This window comes from Peromyscus maniculatus, chromosome 2 (genome assembly GCF_049852395.1).
Source record: "Peromyscus maniculatus bairdii isolate BWxNUB_F1_BW_parent chromosome 2, HU_Pman_BW_mat_3.1, whole genome shotgun sequence".
Classification (NCBI taxonomy): Eukaryota; Metazoa; Chordata; class Mammalia; order Rodentia; family Cricetidae; genus Peromyscus; species Peromyscus maniculatus.
Genome location: NC_134853.1, coordinates 103,838,607 through 103,861,819, shown reverse-complemented (window position 1 = coordinate 103,861,819; position 23,213 = coordinate 103,838,607). Strand labels below are relative to the sequence as shown.

At 41.6% G+C, this 23,213-nt stretch overlaps 1 protein-coding gene across 7 annotated transcripts in view; it reads left to right on the top strand.

Moving 5' to 3' along the window:
• Positions 1–23,213, top strand: part of Frem1 (FRAS1 related extracellular matrix 1) — a 148,765-nt gene that overhangs the window by 47,374 nt on the left and 78,178 nt on the right. For 6 of the 7 annotated variants that reach the window (XR_013049175.1, XR_013049176.1, XM_076564439.1 and 3 more), the window contains 9 exons: positions 246–377; positions 3,350–3,694; positions 4,318–4,460; positions 9,282–9,478; positions 10,571–10,661; positions 11,961–12,128; positions 13,807–14,015; positions 16,473–16,566; positions 19,243–19,495. Coding sequence is in view for 4 of the 7 variants with exons in the window: in XM_076564439.1 (XP_076420554.1) it covers positions 246–377; positions 3,350–3,694; positions 4,318–4,460; positions 9,282–9,478; positions 10,571–10,661; positions 11,961–12,128; positions 13,807–14,015; positions 16,473–16,566; positions 19,243–19,495 (1,632 nt within the window). In the remaining 3 variants the exon portion in view is untranslated. Of the gene's footprint in view, positions 1–245; positions 378–3,349; positions 3,695–4,317; positions 4,461–9,281; positions 9,479–10,570; positions 10,662–11,960; positions 12,129–13,806; positions 14,016–16,472; positions 16,567–19,242; positions 19,496–23,213 lie in introns of those variants that run through there. The other variant, XM_042271360.2, reaches the window with a different exon arrangement.

Genomic DNA, 23,213 nt, shown 5'->3' with positions numbered 1-23,213 from the left:
AACTAGGGACCTCTGTGAGCCTAACTTCTGCTCTTTCCTTCAGCATTTAGTTTCTGGTATCATCATGGTTCTTAAGGAATCAGCTGTCAGATTGCAATTAGGGCCAAGTTTACTAAAAACACAAGCTATATTCAAGTTTCATGAAAAGCATTTGAAGATACAACTCTGAGATAGATTTAGGAGTGAAAACACATTAACCTTGGACAGGTATGTTGTAGGACATGTTTCTGTATTTTCCCTTGTAGGTCTGAATCTCCTGGAAGGGCAGTCTCGGGCCATCACCTGGGAACAGTTTCAGATCGTTGACAATGACGACATTGGTGCTGTGCAGTTGGTCACCACTGGTGGCCTGCAGCATGGACGGCTTACAGTAAGAGGTGAATGATTTACCGCCTCTCCAACCCCAAATCCAATCTGGGGACTATTCTCTTCCAATGCAGACCACATCACGGGGCTAGGGAGAGAGAGAGAGAACTCAGTTGGTAACATGCTTCTTGCTCTCAAGTGTGAGCTCCCAAGTTCAATCCTCAGCGCTGCATAAAAGACCTGTGTGGGGGTGCATGCTTTTAATCCCATCACTGGGGTTTCCTCATCAACCATCCTAGCCAGATCCATGAGCTCCAGAGCTCAGTGACAGGTTCTTCTCGGAGAACAAAGTAGAAGGAGCTGGAGAGACGGCTCAGTGGTTAAGAGCACTGGCTGCTCTTCCGGAAGATCTGAGTTCAATTCTCAGCATCCACCGGGCAGCTCACAGCCATCTTTAACTTCAGCTCCAGGGGCTTCTGACCCCCTCTTTGGGTTTCCACAGGCACCAGGCATGCATGTGGTACATAGACATATATGCAAGTAAAACACGCATATATGTTACATTAAAAAAAACTTAAAAAAAAAATAAGGCGTAGGGCCCCTGAGGAATGAGAGTTGAGGTTGATCTCTGGCATGTGCAATCATTCCCCCCATATACATGTAGATGCTCATCCACATGAACACACACACACACACACACACACACACACACACACACACGACACACATGCACGCACACACACAACACGACACACACACACCACGACACACACACACACACACACACACACACGCACACACACACATGACATACACACACACACACACACACACACACACACACACACACACATGCAGGCATGCACTCGAATCATAGTTAACAGGGTATGTGTATCACTTCTTGGATGTCCTCCAAACTAAAATCACTCCAGTCAGATGATGTGGAGATATTGAAACTCAACTCTGTAGGATGCTCACATCCCTTATGAACTAAGTCTTATGCTTGGCTTGTTACTCAAACTTCAGGTTTGCTCTGTGGGTGTCCCCAGTTGGAGGACAAAATATTTCAGAGAAATATATTGTAAAACAGGGAGAAAAACTTTTTAAAATGCTTCAGTAATAATGATGTTATTATATTGTTATTAGTTGCCACAATTTAAAAGTTTAAAAGACATGAATTTGTAATGATAAGGATGATAGATAAGAAGGTTATAGCCCTTATAAAAGCACTGTTCATGTCATGGTCAAAGTCTGTTCCTTATAACATGCTAAGAGGATTTAGTCCAATTATCCTCTTACTTTGCTGAATGATAAAGTAAAGAGAGAACTTTCATTTGTCATCGTTTGTAACTGGAGAATTCAGAATTGAAAAGCTAACAGATTACAGTAAATTCTGTCTACTTCCAGGACAGTGGGAGACAGTTGAAACCTGAGTATGCCAGTCAGGACCAGGGGTCGGTCAAAAGTCATGCTATTGCAGCACTTTCATGAACAGTGTTGTTTTCTGTGTGTCTGCGAGCCAGGCAAAGACAGAAGGGACCAAAGAGAAGTCACATCATCTAAGTTTGCAGTCCTTGACAAGTTTTCCAGAAGCCTAGTGCAATGACTTCCAGTTCCATTGTAATAGTCTACGCAGGAAACGAAACTGGGTTTATTAATACTGCAGAAGTGGAAATTGGGGTGGTGACCCATGGTACGGTGGTGTTCTGGAATCAGAGAGGGGTTGAAAGTCGTACTAACATCTATCAACCCTTCTCTCTGTGCCAGTACTGGGCCAACTATTCCATGTGCTGTCTCTCATTTTCCTGCCTCTATGAAGTAAGAGGCTATATTGTTCCTAGTTTACAAATGGACAACCTGCGATTTTGAAAACCAGGAGGTGACTAACGTGTGGATCTATACCTCTGCTTGAACCAGGCTCCAGCTCTGGTTCTCAGACTTTAGCATGTACCCACCCTCGGGGTGGGGCTTAGTAAAACATAGGTGTTGAGTCCCTTCTCCAGCGTTTCTGATTAAGTAGGCTCAGGGCAGAGCCTGAGGAATTGCATTTCTAATAGCTTCCCCTGTGGTGCTGATGCTGCTTCCCTAGGTCGTGACAATGACCTGAGGGTTAGCCAATATTTATCAGAGGCTTGCTGCTGTTTGACTTCTCTGATGTTGCCATGGCATATCTGCATCCATTTTTATTTGTATCTAGTTATGGTTGGCAGGATTTGCCAGAGAAATGAAACCAATAGGAGGCATACAAATATATAAGGGGAGATTTATTATGCGGATTTGTTTTTATATGTGTGTGTGCATCTATGGAGACAGAGAAAGCTCATGATGTGTTTGTGGAAAGAACTACTGTTTATGTTCAGAAAAGCCAATCCAGTATTTCAGTTTTAGGCCAAGGCTTGAGAACTAAGGTAGTGATGAAATAATTCTCGTCCAGCCCAAAGTCAAAGCCCTAGAAAACAAGGTGGGTGACTGCCAGAGAGGTATGAGTCTAAGGTTGAAAAGCCCACAAAGCCAGGGGTGGGGTGGGGAGAAGAACATGAGAGAGAGAGAGAGAGAAGTAGATAGATAGATGATAGATAGATGACAGTCAGATGATAGAGTGATCATTCTTCCTCTGCATTTTTGTTTTAAGTCCATAAATGTCTGGTATCTCTTAGTTGACTCCTAAAATAACTCTAATATTATTATTTTCCCTGTTTCACAGAGTCTCAAACACTAGTCGCAAGTCCACACAGGTAGTAAGTGGGAGAGTCAGTGTTCAATATCAGATGCGGCATCCTATTGCTCACTAAACTGCCCAGTCTACAGACTGTCCTTGACTCATATTTTGTTTTGTTTTTACATTTTTGCGGATGTCATAGGGACTCTTCTTTATGTGTTTGACTTAGAACATTTCCAGTTTACGATGGTTTATAGGGCACAACCCCACGGTGAGTTTGGGGGCATCTATATTGCCCCTGCTTCCCATAGCCCACTGTCCTGTAGTTCCTTGCTCAGCCGCTGCCTACTGCCTACTCAGTACCATATCTGCTCTCTTCATCAGAGGGGAAAGGATTTCTCTTCACCGTGGCTGACCTGCAGGCTGGAGTTGTTCGCTATCATCATGACGACAGTGACTCTACTAAAGACTTTGTGGCTCTCAGGATATTCGATGGCCAGCACAGCAGCCAGCACAAGTTCCCCATCAACATCTTGCCTAAAGATGATAGTCCCCCCTTCCTCATAACCAATGTTGTTATTGAGCTAGAAGAGGGCCAGACCATCTTGATCCAAGGGTCCATGCTGAGAGCTTCAGACATGGACTCCAGTGATGACTACATCTTCTTTAATGTCACAAAGTCCCCACAGGCTGGGGAGATCATGAAGAAGCCAGGGCCAGGACTGATAGGTAAGTTCTAGGCAGGTAAGACAGTTGGAATGGAATTGATTCTTTCTTAAAGAACTTTGTATTGTGGTCAAATTTGTGTAAGATTAGATACCAGATTTATGAAGCAAAGTATTATTGTTTTCCCATCTTCTACAGTAGAAACTTGACTCATATTAAGTCAACCTACTACCTAAGGTAGTAGAAAGTTCCCGGCACAAAGCTCAAGATAATCATCACTTTATCATTAAACATCATCACTTAACATTAAAAGTTAAGTCAGCCAAGAAAGGCAGTAGAATAAATAAGTATGATGGGAGATATTTGGTTCATTCTATATGGCTACTCAAATAATTTCATTAATATATTTGTTTACATTTTGGTGTCAGGGATTTGACAGTGTGGATCAAATATGTAGTATTTTTATTGTATTTAAAATAAAAGCTATTCTTTGGAAATATTTTTTTCATTGTTAATCTCCACATTGAGGCAGGGCAATTTTAGTCCATTGCTCTGCATTTCGTTAAAAATATTTAATGCAAATCTTTGGCTATGTACAACATACTAGCAGAGAAGATGTTTAGAGGTGAGTTCAGTTTCACTGGGCCCCAATACCTAAAATTGTGTGGTATTTTGTGGGCCTTTAGGGTATGCTGTCCCTGGCTTCCTTCAGAGAGACCTGTTCAATGGAATCATTTACTATCGTCACTTCGGTGGAGAAATCTTTGAAGACTCTTTTGAATTTGTCCTATTGGACAGTTGTGACCCTCCAAATCTCTCAGTGCCACAGGTGAGAGACCATTTCAGAACATCTTCCCAAAGTTTTAAATACCAAGGTTTGCTCTAAGAGATGTTATTAAAAAATACATGAAAATGGGTTTTGTTGTTCAAGATGTTTGAATCTTAGATGGTCTTTTAGTAAAAAACCTGGAGCCAGATATAGGGTGAAAGCTGAAAGATCAGCTATGAAATCCTCAGCCTAAAGAGAGTGAGTTCCTGTTTCCTCATTCCTTATATACCTTTCTCTGCCCTGCCATATTGCTTCCTGGGATTAAAGGCGTGTGTGCGTCCCAAGAAAAGGCATGAGATCTAAAGTGCAGGGATTAAAGGTGTGTGCCACCACTGCCTGACCTCTATGTCTAATCTAGTGGCTGGCTCTGTCCTCTGATCCTCAGGCAAGTTTATTAGGGTACACAAAGTTTGAGAAGCAATGGATTGGGCAAAAATAAGTATGCTTCCCTCTCCCAGTACTGTGCCCACACTTTTCTGAAGCACTTTGCAAGTTTCTACATGGTAACTGTTTCTAAGGTTACTTAGCCATAGTACATACATAGACAACTTCATAAATTTGCTCATTTCTCAACTCCCAAGAAAACATTTTTTTAAAGATAGTATTTAAATGATCTTTAATTTAAACTTCCTGAGTTTTCCTCCTGTTCCTGACAATAGCTAATCAACCTCCATTCCTCTTTACTTGTTTTTCAAGCAAGTGATAGAAACTTCCTAACAGAATTATTATGGGGAAAACACTGAACTTTCAGACACCTGGTGAATACTAAAAAAAAGAAAAAAAAAGAAAAAAAGATTTTATTTGTTGTTTTTAAGATCTCAGATCTGACTAGTGCTAGAGAATATAGTTTGAGTCTACAGTAAGCAGAAATAAGATGAAGCAAATATTATCACATAGAAATCATAAAATATGAGCCGGGCGTGGTGGCGCACGCCTTTAATCCCAGCACTTGGGAGGCAGAGGCAGGCGGATCTCTGTGAGTTCGAGGCCAGCCTGGGCTACCAAGTGAGCTCCAGGAAAGGCGCAAAGCTACACAAGAGGAACCCTGTCTCGAAAAAACCAAAAAAAAAAAAAAAAAAAAAGAAATCATAAAATATGGGATTGGTGTAGCATATGGACAATTGTAAAAGTGTGAAGAGTGGGGGTTAAATTTCAAAAGGAGCAATTGAAATTAAGTGATTATGGACTCTGTAAGATACTGTTGCTGGTCATTTTATACCTGCTACCTTCCAAGGTAGCATATATGCGGATGCAAGAGAATCTCATGTCTACTCAAGAAAGAATGCTTAAAGTGTGTCTTGTTACTCTCATGGACTCTTAGAATGCTACAGCCACTGATAGCAGCCAGTGGGCAAAAGACCAAGTTGTGCATCTGTTTGCTGACATGGACACACTGAAGGAGGAGATCTGAAACCGGGAGAACTCAGTGATGTCTGTAGGATATTATGGGTGGAGAAGTGTAAGGAGAACTCTGAATTCATCTGCTTTTTTACTAGCAAGTGAACTCCTTGGAAAGTAATCACCACTTGTTTCATAGATGTAGTTGACCCATCGTTTCTGGGCTGAGCTCTGTAGGAGATTGTGCTAGACTGAATAACTCAGAACGGTAACCGTCAGCAGAATATATTTCTAAGTGTTCTGTGCATCTGCTCAAGCTGTTGCTAGAATATCATAGGATGTTTAGAAGGCTCTATGTCTTTTTGTGCATTGAGATTTCAGGGCGTCTTTTTTTCTTGTTAAGCATTTTAAAATCATGTTCTTCATACACAAGAAGAGAAATATATAATATAGACCAAGTTAATGAAAACTCTTAAAACAGTTATCTAAATCTGGGCAAGTAAATCAGTCTAAATTCTAAATATCTGGTTATAAATTTATTCCATATAATAGATGTGTTATTTTATTATTATTTGTTTTTATTTATTTGTGTATAATGCATACACAAATAGGTACATGTATGCTTGGGTGATTTGGGAGACCAGAAGAGGGTATTAGATCTCCTAGACTTGGAGATATAGACAGTTGTGAGCTGCCATGCAGATGTTGGGAATGGAGCCTAAGTCCTCTACAAGAGCAGTAAGTGCTCTTAACCAGTGACACAATAGCATGTTTTCCTGATTCTGTGCTCTTATATTCATGGACTAGAGAAGAAAGGCAGAGCTAGAAGGCTACAAAATTGCCGTCTTTATGCAGCATGTAGCTTTTTTTTTGGGGGGGGGCTCTTAAACACAGCTGGCCCCCTCCGTATATCTGTAGGTGTCCCATCCAATGATTCAACAAACTGATGATAGATAATATTTATAAGTTGCCTCTGTTCCTCATATAGTATTTTACTTGTCATTTTCCCCTAAGCCATATGGACCTCACTATTTACATCACATTTGCATTTATATTGAATATTGCAAATGATGACTCTTTCCCTAGCCCAGGTTGTGTGTTCACCCCATCTCTTTACCCAGCACCTCTACTTGTCTCTGTCTTCAGCATTTAAAAGCCATCTTGTTCAACAAACATTTAATGTATTTTCCTAAAAACTTATATAAAACTACTGTAGTTAATAGAGTGGGCAGCTCTAAAAATGGAAGTAATTCTTGGCACTGAGAAATAACACTGGGTATTCTCAAATGAAGGGAAATCAAGAGCAGGCTAGAATCAGAGCTCAGGGCACATGAAGGATCAATAATTCAGGCCACAAGAAAGTCAGATGCCACCTGGCAAATGTAATTGCAGAGCTTGCATTTGAGGGTCAGAGTGTGATGCAGTCATTTTACATGCTGATCTTTACTGGTTATTCTGATTCATTGTAAATCTGTCTGTGTGTGCTTGCGGCCACAGGGACACTGGAGGACGTGAGGGAAGCTTGAGTCCAGAGGCTGGTGACTGGTTTGAAAATGGGTTCCTACTCTGCCTGGAAATGGGTTCTTAATAATATCTTTGTTATAAACAGATTCCAGCACAATGAGAATGCTTTTATTTCTCTGTGGAGTTTGCTGAAATGGAATTTCTCTTGCCCACAGACACACACACTAATTGTTTGAGCATGCATAAATATGTAAAGACACATCAACTTAGGCGATCATAAAGCATGTTGAAAAATGCGCCCACCAAGAATTACTACAGGGGATAAAAAGCATGCTCTTCCATTCTTCTTTCATAAAGAACACATTGGAGAATAAATTAGCATGGAAAATGGTCTCTTTGAAGGCACAATAACTATTGTTTCCTTATTAAATCCAGTTTTTCAATTAAGGAGAGACTCGCTGATCCACACTATTGCTGTGAAAGTCCATAGAGAATTTCTGAACTTTGTAGATTAGAAAAATATTGTAAGTGGAGAAAAAATCATGACATAGATTTAGGGGACTAGAATTATGATTATCTTTGTATTCTTATTTTGATAACAGGCTTTAGTTTTTAATCACTCTAATAAAATAACTGAATAATTTATAGACAACAGAAACATTTCTTACTGTCGGAAGACTGGAAAATCCAGGATCAAGGTAGCAGAAGGCTCTTTGTCTGGTGAAGGTAATTCTTTGTTTTCAACATGGCACCTTGTTGCCTTGTACTCCTAAGAGGACAAACTCTTACATGATGAAAGGACAAGCTCTCCCCTCACGTGCATTTCTAGGGACCCAATCCATTCATGGGGGCAGAACTCTCCTGATCTAATCATCTCAAAACCATTGCGCGGCTGGTGAAGTTCCAAGACGAGTCTTGGAGGGGAACACAACCACTCGGTGGAACGGCAAGGGAGAAGCCAAGTTCAGAAGCAGTTCCAACTGAGAAACTGGAGATGAATCTAGAAGATCTTGCAAGAGTGAAAATGATCAGATTCCTAGAGGCAGCAAGACCAAAGCATTAGATTGAAGGAACGGAACAATATGATGTGGATCTGAGGGAGGGGAAGGTGGTCCACCATGTGTCACTAGAGTGTTGGGTTTATGTTGAAGGGCAATAAAACATCAAGTTGAGAAGTGCAGTATGTGTGAACTGTGAGAGGTCTTGAATGTCATGCTAAGGAGCTTGAATAATGATACTTCCTGGATGGTTGTTTTAAGGTTGGAGGGAAATGAACTAACTAATTTGACTTGTGTTTTTAAAAGTTAGTTCAAGCTAATAAAAAGTGTAGACTAGCAAGTGGAGCTTAGGCTGTTGCAACCACATAAGGAAGAAATTACAAGAGTGAAAGAGGAAATTTGCAAGTAGAAACTTGGCAATGGGTTGGCTGGGGGTGGGAAAGGAGAAACCAGGAGTGACAGCAAGGTGTCTAAAATTATTGATGGAGGGAGGGAGCAATGACCCATAGGTTATTACTGGAAAGGAGATAGAAAAAAATATCAGGATTGTGCTTGGTGTTCAATATGCCCATTTCCTAACATTCCCAATGGATTAGCTAGAATTGTAATGAATATATATATATATATATATATATATAGTATAATAATAAATATATATATATATAATTGAATGCTCTCTCTATATACATAATATATGTATAATTGAGATACTCTCTCTATATATTCCTGGCTGTCCTGGAACTTGCTATGTAGACCATACTAGCCTTGAACTCACAGAGATCCTTTGCTTCTGCCTCTGGAGTATTGGGATTAAAGGTGTGTGTCACCACATCTGGCATGATGACTATCTTTTTAAAACATAAATCAGATAAGTCCTTAGTAGTTTCTAAATCATTTAACAGAAGTAATTGTCAATGGCAGTTTGAAGAAGTGGTCTTAACTATTTATAGATAATCCTGGGCCATTCTCTTGGGTGTTTTCTTATATTTCAATTTAATAGAGCAGTGTGTTTTCATTCCAGATGGTGACGATCCATATCTCTCCAGTAGATGACCAGCTTCCAAAAGAAGCTCCTGGCATTTCCCGGCATTTGGTTGTCAAGGAAACAGAGGTGGCCTACATCACTAAAAAGCACCTACATTTCCTAGATACAGAATCACACAATGGGGAGCTTGTCTACACAATAACACGTCCTCCGTGTTTCTCCTTCAGCCACAGGTGTCTTTGCAAAGCTACCGTATGTCCCACTGGTTCCAAGAGTGTTGGTGTGTGGCAGTGGGTGGCAGTGGGTGGCAGTGTGGTTCAGTTGCTTCATTGGTCAGACTTGAACTTACATCCAGTTCAGCATTCACTCTTGTCACGAATTTGTCCTTACCTTCATTGAGTAACAACTAGTGACTTACATGCAGCTTGTAGTTTTCAGCATAGTGAGGCTTAAACAAAACATTTGACATCCCATTTTTCTAAAGCAAATCCTTAATTTTCTTTTTAATGATGTTTATTGAAGTCTGCAAAATATTATTTTTAGATATGGAAGACCACTTGGTATTCATATTTTATAATCTCAATTCAAGACAGTAGCATAAATATCCCTTCGGCTAGTCTCATATAAATGGCAGCGAGAAAACACTTGGGATGAGACAAATGGTTCCTTTTCACCATGACACAACAAAAAACTCTGTTCAGTCATGATGAGGGTGGCTTAGATGATGCTGGACTGAAGGCTACAAGCTTGTAGCCCCCAACATAAAGAGATTAAAAAGATGGGGCATCTGCTTTCGCCCCACAATGATGCGTTTTAAAAAAGCTGATTGTGGTGCGGAGGTCCCTGCAAGTGTCAAGGCAGGCGGGAAGACAAGCCATGAAGAGGTGAGAATGAAAAAGTCAGTTCAGCCTGACATAGCCCAGATCAAACTTCTGGAGAGTCTGATGCCAAGTGGTTTATTGCCAGTGTATTTTAGCACAGTACAACTTGGGGGAAAGTTTCCTGGTGTAATGCAATCCCTGGTGCACTAAACGGCATAATTACATTGGAACTCAACATGTTGTCTCTTCCAAGAAGATGAGTTCTGGAGATAGGCTGCCTGTATTAACTTAAGGGCCTAGGGAAGGAGCTGGCCTGGTTCTGGTCATATAGATAGCACAGGGGTCATTTGGATTATTAACTATCTCTGGTCCTGGTCGTGGGAGCTTGATATGGCCTGGCCCTTCAGATAACACAGATCACTATTCTGTGATCACAATTGTGAGTGATTTGCTTTAATTTTTCTTAGCTGGAAAATAAGCTGATGTGGTCTATATTTCTCCTAGACACTTGGATGCTGGGAAGTTATTTATGGTGGACAGCATACCAAAGCTAATCAAAAATCCTACAGCCCTGGGGCTGAGATCATTTACTCAGGTATGAGAATTTGTAAAAACGTTGGCTAACACAATGTCTAATGCATCTCCTGAGGTGTGGTATGCCCAGTGTTGTGTCTGAGAGGCTAGCCAGTCACTTCTGCTGCAGTGCCTTATGTCTTTATCCTTGTGCTTGTGTGTTTGCTTCTGGTAAGCGTGTGAATCTGCTTGAAAAGCCTTCATCAAACCTGATTCAATTTCAAACCTTGTTATAAAGCCACACAGCCTTTGGCATCATTTTGCCCATAGCAGGACACTGATTTCAGGCCCCATGCCTATGTATTTATTCCACCAAATATGGATCACTCATTCTTCTATTTTAGTTTCTCATGATTACCATAGCAAACTACCACACATTTGTAGTTCAAAACAAAAGGCGTTTTTTTTTTTTTTTTTTTTTTTTTTTTTTTTTTTTTTTTTTTTTTTTTTTTTTTTTCTGTACTTCCTGAAGCTAGAGGTGTTGAAAACATGGCATTGGCAGGTTACAATCTTCTGAACCCTGTAGACAACCCTTCCTCCCTGCATGTTAGCAGCGAGTGCTTGGTTAACAGCCTTTGATGTTCCCTGGCTTGCAGATGCAAGCTTTGACTTCTGTCAGTCATGCCTGCCCCCATCTGTCTCTTCCTGTTACAAGGAGACCAGTTCTATTGGATTGAGGACTTATGCTACTCAAGTATTTCTACTACATACATCTGCAGTGGTCCTATTTCTAAATAAATGCACATTCTACAGTTTCAATGAACTTTAGTATGTCATTTTATGGGCTTGCAGTTCATCCAATAATACTTAGTACTCTCCCAAAACCTTCTGTATCCCTCTGCTTACTCTTGTGAACTCTCCTCTGAAGACCTCATGGTAGGGGGGGTGTGGTTTATGAGAGCTCAGGCATCAGACATCTGTGGTTTGGGGCTAATTATGTCTGATTTCTTAATAGTTAGAAGTTGTAATGTGCTAAGTGCTACTGTTTTAATAACTTTACCGATAAGGAAACAGAGGCCTTGCAGGCTTACCCAGCTTGCATTAGTACAGTGACTTCAGGGAGGGACTGAGGGAAGTCTGAGTCTGCCTTTTGCAGAATTGGTTGGACCCCATCATTTGACATACTGCCTGACTTCATCAGTTTTCCTCTTATGTTTAGGCAATGTGGTTTACCAAGGAGAGCCTTGGGAATCTTTCCATCCATGGGAATACTTACTGTGCTCCCTATCAATTAACGCTGCAGTGGTCTTAGACTTAAAGTTGCTAAAGGATTCCGGTCTCTGCAAACCAACACATATGTCCATCTCAATTTACTTTACAGCATGCTGTGAACCATATGAAAGTGGCCTACATGCCACCCATGCAAGATATAGGTCCCAGTCCTCGACATGTGCAGTTCACGGTGTCTGTCAGTAACCAGCATGGAGGCACCGTGCATGGAATCTGCTTCAACATAACCATTCTCCCAGTGGACAATCAGGTTCCTGAGGTATGCCGTGTTTGACATGGAGGCCCGACAGGAGCCAGAGAAAGGAAAGAGTAATGTTTACATTTCCCAGCTGCAGTCTAGAAAAAAAGCAGGGCTGGGTGTGGGTGGGAGACTCTACCCATGGGACTTCCTATCTGAAAGGTGAGAATTTTTTCAGTGTTGAATTTGGCATTGTTTTCAAAGCCTTATCAACATCTCTTTCATTCTGCTGAGCCCCCCTTGTTGATCAGGGGAAGGAGATTAAATGATGGGTCTCTTAGCAACCGGAAGAACCTATTTGCTCTCACCACAGGCCAGCTATGCTGCTGTGTGATCCAAAGAAGCTTTTTAATTTTCCAAAATGAATTAGGATGGACCCTTTTGTTCTCCTCGGTGCCACCGCTCAGTGTTTATGGAAGTCTTAAGGGGCCTGAGTTTTTCTTTAGAACCAAACTACAAAGGCATTGCTACCTGCCATGTCTTCTCTCTGAGGCTGTTTTGTTTTGAGTTTTTTCTGCCCCCCCACTACTATACTTGATTAGTGTGATTATTATTGGGATCATTTTTTTTCTCCTTAAAAGTGGAAAGACAAAGGAATATTATCCCCCATTTGTTATAGACCAGAAGGCTCTAGACCTTCCCAGCTTCATTCTCAAGGTAAAGGGTGACTTGCCCAGGCATCTACCTACCCGAATATGGCCAGCCCTGATGTTTTCTTTCCAGCTGATTCATCACAGCTACACCTGCCTCAGGCCAGCAAACAGATTTCTTACTGGAAGGCCTAAGGGAAGGCACTCACTCACATGCAGAAATGGTTCGATGGTTCTAAATAATATTTAAGTTGTTAAGTTGCAAACCTTTAAGGGCCTGAAGATTTCTTAACAAGACTGACTTGGGGTTTCTCTTGAAAATAAAGAGCCCTAACAGCACTGAGGCCACAGGCACCATGGCTGCAGGGCAGGATGCGCTGTCCATTTTCAGAGTCCCCACCGACACACTACACTCACGTATGTCAGCGGCCCAACCTCTCAAGCTGGCGAGCTTGCAATCTGTGGTTGGAGAAGTGTTGACAACTCTTTAACTAGAAGGCATCTGCACCAACTCCATCTGGGACCCCTTTCCTGCTGAAGACCTGGCCTAATGCTTATTGTGAAAATAAGTCAGAACGACTATTGAATGAAGTTGATTAGATTTCACTTAGACCACCCTTGTCCATATATGAGATTGAGATCCCAAACCAAAGCATACCCTATAAAACCTGTTGAAAAATCTTCTTTTATGCAAAAAGGTCTATGCTTGGAGAAGGCTGATCTGTGCAGGTACTTACGAGGCAGATGGAAGAGTCGTCTTCCTTTGAAAGAAGATGGAATAGTGAGGAAGACTTGGGGCCACGGTGGACGTTGATTTCTCTCTTTTGTTTATGCACCACGGACAAATGAAATAGTATTTCCAAGATCTGAGACTATTAGAAATTGATGGTACCTTCATGATACGAAACCGAGTTGAGTGACAGTCGTTAGGGCCGAGTGACACCAGGCAAACCTGGAGCTTCTTAAGCACTACTCATGAACCTGCAGGATTTTCATAGTTAATTGACATGCGAGGACAGTTCCGGAAGCTTTCTAGGGACCTGTTGAACTCTTGTATTCAGTAATACCTGATGGAACAAGGCTTTGAGTGTCTCCTTCCTTCTTTCTAGGTATTCACCAACACCCTGAGAGTGGTCGAGGGTGGTCAGTGCACCATCAGCCCAGACTCCATTTTGGTTTCTGACGTGGACACCCCACTGGATAGCATCAGCCTCTCTCTTCAGGAGATGCCCCTCCATGGCAGGGTAGAGCTGGATGGATTTCCTCTAAACCCAAGAGGCACATTTTCATGGAGAGACCTCCATACCTTAAAAGTTAGGTTAGAAGATTTTGTGTGTGTGTGCTTTCCCCATCCTGTGAAGTGGCTCTCTATCTGGATCAGTTGTGAAGCCCAGCAAAGGAAAGGGACCCTGTGTAATTCTTTTCAAACAATACGCCACTTCATATTAGTAAGGATCAATTGAAAATTAAAGAAGTAAAAAAGAAATTTCTTTCAAATGTTTTCTTTCTCTCTGGCTTACTATAGCAGAGGGAATGAGCTTATGAATATTTGTGCAAGAAAAATTAATGGCCATGAATATTAATTTTGCTACAACTGCACATAACACAAACTCAGTAGAGACTAAAATAATCTGTGCAGCTAATTGAAGTTGGCTCTAAGAAAAGGCAATTTCATAACCTTGGAAATGCAGGGGTAGAACACTATTGATTAGCCAGATATGGTAGCCTACTCTTTAATCCCACTACTCGGAATGCTGAGTCAGGAGGATTAGGAGTTCAAGACCAACCTGGTAAGAACAGAGGGAGGAATGGGGTGGTGGCGCACACCTTTAATCCCAGCACTAGGGATGCACAGGCTGGCAGATCTCTGTGAGTTTGAGGCCAGCATTATCTAAGAAAGAGTTCTAGGATAGCCAAGGCTGTTAACACAGAGAAACCCTGTCTTGAAAAAAGAAAGTAGAGGAAGGAAGGAAGGAAGGAAGGAAGGAAGGAAGGAAGGAAGGAAGGAAGGAAGGAAGGAAGGAAAGAAAGAAAGAAAGAAAGAAAGAAAGAAAGAAAGAAAGAAAGAAGGAAAGAAAGAAAGAAGGAAAGAAAGAAAGGAAGAAAGGAAGAAAAAGAAAAGAAAAAATATTTTTTCTGTTTTGTTTCTAGTTTGGATTTGAAATCTTAGCTCCTATCTACATGTTAAGGAAAGGCTTTTGTTTAGACAGTGCTGAGATGAATGGCGGACAGAGAAAAGTAGAAACGTTTGCTAGCATTCTATGTCTAGTTGCCTGTCTGGAGAGTTGCAGTGAAGTATTTTTTAGTTATTTAACCTGAGTCATCAAGACTGACAAGGCACATCATTCTGCTCTCAGGCAGAACTAAGCACAGCGATGCTGATGCACTTGTGAGGATTTTCAGGAGTCCGGTTTTACCAGTCTGCTTGGCTCCACTGTCCCGCTTCACACGCATGCGTCCTCAGACACACTTAGCTGTTTGGGGGGCAGCAGCATTGTGAAATGGATCAGCCCATTGTTATTCATAATTATTTTTGGTGAAAGCAGTAAGAGGCGTGAAAAACAGAGCACAGCAGTTAATGTGTATGAGAGATAAGGATTAAGTCCATTATCACCCTACTAGTGGCCCATCTTGAATAAAATATAGTCCTTTTCATCCATATAACAAAATCATATAGGTTCAATATACTGTCCTTTTTTATTGACACTTTTGTTTTTGATTCCTAGGTTATAATTCCATTTGTTAGTATGAACAAACCACCGGTGTGATTTTTTTTTAAAAAAAAAAGGCTCAATTTAATTCAAGAGCTACTTAGAATTAACTGAGTGTCACTGTAGTGGGCTAGAAAGTATGTGAAAAGCCTAGAATTATACAATTTCTTTAAAAAAAAATTGGCTGAGAATTAAGAGGAATACAGGGCCAAGGTTAGAACAAAGAAAGGTATTTTTAAACCTGGGGAGATGTGAGAGTCTTTTCTGGTAGAGATGAGGAACGTGTAAATGGAACTTGAAATATGGTGGAGGGAGGCGATACCTAATTCTTAGAGCAAGGCCTCAGAGAGGAGCAGTGTTAGAACACAGGAGGAATGTTGGGAGGCATGGGCATCCTGGAGTCCTCGGAGTGTTCTGCTTCATCTTAGCGTCACTCTGGCTCCAGCCAGCATGCTCCACTGTTACACAGGTACCAGGTCAAGTACTTCCCACTGTCATGGAGGCCATGCGAAGACTGCTTTCTGAAATATAGTCTCAAGATTATTTTTCATTATGTGTATGTATTTTTATGAACATATGCACATATACATGCATATATGTGGATATATATGTTCATGTGAACTCAGGTGCCTTTGGAGTCCAGAGACTTCAGAGAACCTGGAGCTGTAGTTATTAGGTGGTTGTGAGCTGCCTGAGATGGGTGCTGGGAGGCGACCTCAGGTCTTATGGAAGAACAGAACAGAACGAGGCTTTAACTGTAAGCTGTCTCCCCAGCTTCCAAAAGGCTGGGTTTTGTTTTGTTTTTGTTGTTTTTTTGATTTGGGGGAAAAATTACCAATGCATGCAACAATGTTTTCCCAGGTAGAGCAAGTTTACATTTAGGGATATTGAGTGCTTACATACCTTTGCATTTATAGTTATACTGCTTCTTTTTTTATTTACTTATTTAAATAACTTTTTATTTAGTGAAGTTATGGCCAAGGTGATGGAGGAGTACTTACGTCATGCAGCTTAGGCTACACCCATGTGTTTCTAAAAGATTAGCTTCCACACTCTCCCTGCAGGTATCACCATGACGGATCTGAGGTTTTTCAAGATGAGATCTTCTTGGAGGTCACAGATGGCACAAATTCAGCAGAATTTGTTCTACACATCGAGGTAGGTAGAGAGTCTCCTCCCTGAATCAATTGAATGTAAAGTCTCTATTCTGGGAACTTCTCAGGTTCCCAAACAACTTAAAATACACAGACTCCAAAGCAGAAGGTTGCCAGAGCACCTGTGTGTGTGTCTGGAGTCAGTTGGTAGAGACAAAGGTTATATTAGAATTATTCTAAGCTTAAATCCTGATACTTAATTTTAAAAGTAGTTCATTTTGTATATAAAATATGTCTAATATTTTTGAAGGGCACACAGGCTTACTTAGCAGCTGGGAAGACTGTCCAGAACCACTGGAGTTCTCTTTGCTTATGGAAGAAGCCATGCATGTGGGGCTCCGTTTGGAATGTCTATACCACAAGCCTGGCATGGGTTTGGTTTGAAGTCATCTCCCCCTTTCCTTTGGCAAAGTCTGCTCACAAAGTTCAGGCGTGTTCAAAGGACTTCTGAAAACTTTGGTGTTTCCCTGTTATGTGGGTAACCAAGACCATGGGCATCTTGTGGGTGATTTGCAAGCGTTTTTATAGTTGCCGATAGAGAAAATTATCACATTCCCTGAAGAGCTACCAAGTATTCTCATTGTGCTAGCTTCTATCTCTTCCTGTTTGAATAGGGGCTAGATTTTAGTGATATAAAATTGATATGTATTTGTAAGATATTTTATAGCTGGTCACTGATAAAGAGTGTTGATATCTATAGTTTTTTTTTTAAACAGACAAGGAAGGAATCATCTTTCTTTAGTTAATACACTTGGGCTCCTGAAGAATCTACAGCTGGTTCAGAGCTATCACTGCGATGGTGTAATGTGAGGCTCTTCCTCATTATATGGCCATACTTCCCCCTGGCTAATTGCTTGAGGTGCCAGGTTCTATGAAGAGCCTGCCTCTCATTTTCCTCCTCAGTCTTCACAAAGGTCTGTGATGATGGCTCCGTGAAAAGCGGGAGACCATGTCGGCTTCAAGAGGGGATGTTTTCTTTATGGCAAACGTCTATACACAAAGGAAGATTCTCTGAGTTACTTTTTTATTTTATTTTTTTGAGGACTCCACTCCCACTTGTTATATATGACCATCTTATTATGTCTGGCAATAAGCGCCGCATCTTGGTGAAAGGAACCATTTATTGCTACTTTTTAAGTTAAAGGGGATAATTTTTGAAAGCCAGACAAAACAGTTTTTGGGCAATGTTGTTTATGGTTTCTTCCCCTCACAATGACTATTCACAGTTATCATCCATGTGAACAAATTGGTAAAATTTCTTAGGGTCAAGCAAGAAGATATGTCTTTAATGGATTCACACAGAAGATAGGAACAAAGATAATTATTTTTCTTTGTAGCAAAGGAGAAAGCAGACAATTATATTTTTACACCTTTGATAAATAAGCTACAGTATCTATGCACTCATCTTTGTATCATTCCTATAAGGATATACTCATTCCTATAAGGATAGGAAAGCGTCGGCATAGTTCTCTGTGTATTTGTCTTATAGCCATTAGCCCTTGAATGCACAGTAACTAGGAAATCCATTCATTTATTCATTCAACAAGCATTTAGTAGGTGCCTTCTGTAATGTATGTTGGGGGTCTTAGATGCTTGTAGAACAATTCTGAGCAAGATAAAGGAGGTTCCTGTTCTTGAAATTACCGATCACAGATGATGATAGCCACTAACTGGATCATCACAAAGATAGTTGATTAAAATGTGTATGTGTTTTATGAACAGGAGTGTAAGTAATAGAAGCTTCTCAATTAGCCTTAGTGATCAGGAAACCTTCCCTGAAAAACATACATGGGATCTGAGACAGAAATTAGTTGTACCGAGAGAGTGAGACAGAATGTATGTACGTACGGGGCAGGCTCGGGGGTGAGACAGCGGCCAGGATAGTTGGGAAGGAGGGTGAAGATGAAATGGGGTGGTGAAGGCACCCATGGCACGTTACACCAGAGACTCCTAGGAGAATCATGGGGGGAGCAGAGGAGACATTGAAGGTCCCTGCAGACCAGCAACTTGAAATTGATGTTTACTAAGATCACTTTGGCTGAAGTATGTGTAGGGCTGAAAGGGTGCACAGGCTCACAGCAGGCCAGACTTTACCAAACCAAACAACCAAACAAACAGCCACAAAATTAAATCAACCAACCAGACAACCAACCAACCAACCAAACACACAAACAATCCAAACCCCATCACACATTCCATTTGATAACACTGCTATGGTTTCCTGTGGACCCATGGAAACGTTGTGGGTGGCCAGACGTCGAAGGTGGCAGAAAGCTTTGAATTACCAAATAATTTGAAATAAGACTAACTTTGATGCTGTGGATGTACATGCATCGGACTCCTGGGCCCAGAATCCCTGTGCAATGTGTGTATTTAATGAAAGAGGCTATGTGTTAAAGTGAGGGATGCTTTCTATTGTGTTTCCTCTTTGTCTTCTGAGAACAATGAGTGCTCTGAGTTCCCAGCTAGAGCCACAGACTCTCATTCATGTGGAGCATCCTTCAACCAATTGAGAAAGTCAAAAAACTCAGACTGCTTTGGCCAAATTTCATGGCCATTGTTCCATGTGTCCAGAAGATGAAAAATACCTGTCACCATGACTGTGAGCGGTAGTTTACCAGCTGGGACATTTGTCACTTTGTCTTTTTCTTAAAAAATGTGCTCTTTTTATCCTGCTTAGGTATTCCCTGTGAATGATGAGCCACCTGTTCTGAAGGCTGACCTGATCCCCATGATGCATTGCTCAGAGGGTGGAGAGGTGATCATCACCCCTGAATACATTTTTGCTACTGATGCAGACAGTGATGACTTAAAACTGCTGTTTCTGATTACCCGAGAGCCGCAGCATGGGGTGGTGAGAAAGGCTGGAAACCATGTGGACAGGTTCTCTCAGGGAGATGTCATCTCAGGAGCTGTGACATACAAACACACAGGTAGGTGTCAGCCTTGTGTAGTGAAGGCATTCTGAAGAGTCTCATTTCCACCCCTTGTCATGAGCTCCCATCCCATTATAATCTTAATATTTCCTTCCACTAAAGATAATGCAGGCTGCACCCCAGTTTGTAAACACGGTCATCATGGACAGAGGTCCGCAAGTCCTTTTTCAGTCAACTTGAAGAATTTGGTCATTTTACTTACAGATTTCTAAACCATGATGCAAATACCAAATCAGGTCACCTAAAACAATGGCACCATTACTTTTAAAAGTCTCCTGGCCACCAGTTAGCTTCCTAGAAGTAACTAGTGTCCTTTCTAAGTTTCTGAAAAGCAAGATGATATCTTGCACTTTGCATGACCTGCTCGTAGCATGTGACAGTCAGAACAAAAGTGCAGGTTTATAAGGACTGGGTTTCCATTGTTGTTACCTCAGTATATTGTTTCTCAGTTGGCATTTCTTCCTGCTGTGTGAAGTGTTCGACTAGAAAAAACAGTAACTCAGCATCTGATATTTGCAAGGCACAGCATGGAGCCCATGGGCCACAGTGGAGTATGAGCCACTCTGTGCTAAAGGACTGTTATCTAAGTGTGCAGAGAAAAACCCTCTCACATGGAAGGATGGCCATGACATGCTGGCACTTCATACTGTTCTTCTTTGCATGTCTTCTTTCCTGCCAAGTTTTTTGTCAATTTGACATAAAGCAGAGTCATTTGGGAAGAGGGATTCTCAATTAAGAAAATGCCTCCATAAGATAAACCTATAAGGCATTTTCTTAATTAGTGATTGATGTGGGTGGTGCCACTTTTGGGCTGGTGGTCCTGGGTTCTCTAAGAAGGTGGGCTGAGCAAGCTATGGGGAGCAAGCCAGTAAGCAGCTCCCCTCCATGGCATCTGCATCAGCTCCTGCCTTCAGGTTCCTGCCCTGTTTGAGTTCCTGTCCTCACTTTAATGATGGACTGTTGTATGAGATCTTGATAGAAATAAATCATTTCTTCCTCGGGTTGCTTTGGGTCACAGTGTTTCATCACAACAGAAATCCTAAGTCATTGACTTAGGTCTAGCTTAGTAGCATTTGCCCAGAAACAGCATCATGTATTTCCTCTTGCTGAAGTTAATCACAGTTTCCTGTTAACACACCCATTCCTTGGAGGACTGAAGGAAGGAAGAGGACATGGGAAGACTAGCCGAATGGGACACCGCATGACTTTTGTGTCACTGTGGCAGAAACCATCAATGGGAAGGAACACACTTTGTGCATTTATTTCTGAGAGTTTTCAGCCATTCCTAGCCATGAAGGCATGACAGAGAATCTCAGTTGATGGCAGAGGCATGAGGCGAGTCCCTTCACATGGCGACAGCCCAAGAAGCAAAGAACAAGACTGGAGTTAGGGGCTAGGCTATCACCTTCAAGAGCCCAACTTTAGTATCTACTTCTCTAGCAAGCTTCCATCTCATAAGCCTCCACTGACCCCCAAATACTGCCACACATCGGGAGATGCCTCACATGTTTTTCTTTAAAATCTGGGTGCATGCCTCCATGATCTCCTAACTCTTGAATTGTGTGTGCCTGTAAAACCAGCACCATATGGACAAAGCCAAGTGTTGCTACCATCTTAAGTAACCTAACGGTCCTGGACCATGATGACAGCAGCCTGAATGTCTGTGCAGCAGTCTCGGAAAGCATCTTCCTTGACAGTCCGCTCAAGCATGGCACTCCCATGCTTCTCTCTTTTTAAAGAAAAGTCTTTCAAATGAGCTTGCCGTTTTATGCTCTGGATCATCCCATCCATGAGGTCTTATTGCTTCCTGAAATGTAATGTCCTCTAGCCACATTCCTGGCTTCCTCATCAAAGTATGCTGCTACTTTTTAACAACCACAGCCACTTACCCACACTTAACTTTGTTCACAGCATACAGCATGTTCTTTTCCTTGGCAAACTATACATTTCACATCTTCCTCCTCTAATTTTTGCTCCTAACTCTCATTGTTAACTTGGGTAAAATCAGCTAGTAAAAGTCATGCCACAGCCTGAATGTTATGCAGTCTTAAAATTTCTTCCACCATTGATATTAGTCCATTACTTCTGAGGTCAGCCTCACTCAGATTTTAAGGACATGGTAAAACAGACAAATTTGCTGTGTGACCCAGGCTGGCCTCAGGCTTATGTATTTCCCCCCTCCACTTTGTAGGTCACCAATAATCTTACAGGAAAGGGACTCAAAGACCAATGGTTGTTTATTGAATAATTCCAACATCTTTAGCAGGCTCATGAAGCTCAGGTAACTTGCGGTAAGATGAGTCATGTTCTCTTACACTGCCTTCCAAATCCTAAAAGACAGATTTACAAACATCTAAATCTGTTCTAGTGTGATGGCCATGTAAGGAACTGTTAATTACTAAAGCTTAGAAGGACCCTGGGGGAAATGATTTCACATACATGTTTTAGTTATATTCCGTTAGCAGGAATAATAGACTCAAAGGATGTTTTGAATGTTATATTTCCTGAGAATGTTCACTCATTTACTCCACTGGCTTCCATTTAGCACTGTTTGGACTAACACTAAGAATCCTGGCATTAAAGACCCAGTGTCTCAGTGGCTTATCTGTTCCAACCCTTGCTTTAGTCTTCTGATTTATTTTATCACCCGTACTTATTAGTTTTAATTATCAACTTGACACAACTGAGAATCACCTGGGAAAAGAGTCTCTGTGAGGAATTATCTATACTGGGTTGCCCCCAGGCATGTCTATGGGGAATTGTTCACCCTTGGAGGTAGAAGTTAAGTCCCCATTGCTGAAGACACCATGTACTTCAGATACAGGACCCAGAGGCCCGTGAACTGGAGCTGAACTGAAAGCCTCCTCTCAGAGGCCATGAAGGTGCCATACACACCTCCAAAGGAGGGAGGTAATCAACAGCTGTGAGTCCTGTGAACTAGAACAATGACCAGCGTGACGTGATAGCCCTTAGGGTGTAGCAGCGGCATGCGTGCTTTGGCGGGAACCAACAGCTCTCTAATCGGACTTAAGACCTGCTCAACAAGAGGGAAACCATGCCTGGTACTGGAGACCCAGCCCACTACCTATGACTAGTGAAGTCATGGGTCATAGAGGAGAGCTTACACCCACAACTTCACTAAAACAGCACAACCCCTAACAACAATCTAAACATTTGTCCTATGGCCACAGCTAAGTGCAGTCCTCGTTTGTCATTGAGGAGACTTCTCTTTGTAAGAGATGGAGGCAATTACAGAAAACTACAACCAGTCAAAATGCCGAGTTGAAGAGCCCAGTCCTAACCCATACCTCTACAACACAACCCGGGCCCTTAAGGTTCAGGGATTATTGTGGCAGAGGGGGCTGGAAGATTATAGCAGCCAGAAAATCAGTGAGTGTGCTGTGAAATGTTAGAGAGGCTACGCCTATGAAGTCTCATCCACATGGCTACCTAAACTGGACCTGAACAAGGATAATGCCCGTAGACATGCTAATTTGGAAAGGAAAAAGCTCATGAGGCCTTAACTCTAGACAAAGTATCACAGACGACTAAGGAATGCTGAGTGGGAAAAATGGTCTTTCCCAGGGACGAGCACACCAATTGGTTATACAGTATCAAATAGACAGCTCTGAAAAAAAATATACATACAAGTAATATTATACAGACTGAGCAGATTGTATGTGTGTATTTAGGAACACACACATAATTCATGAGA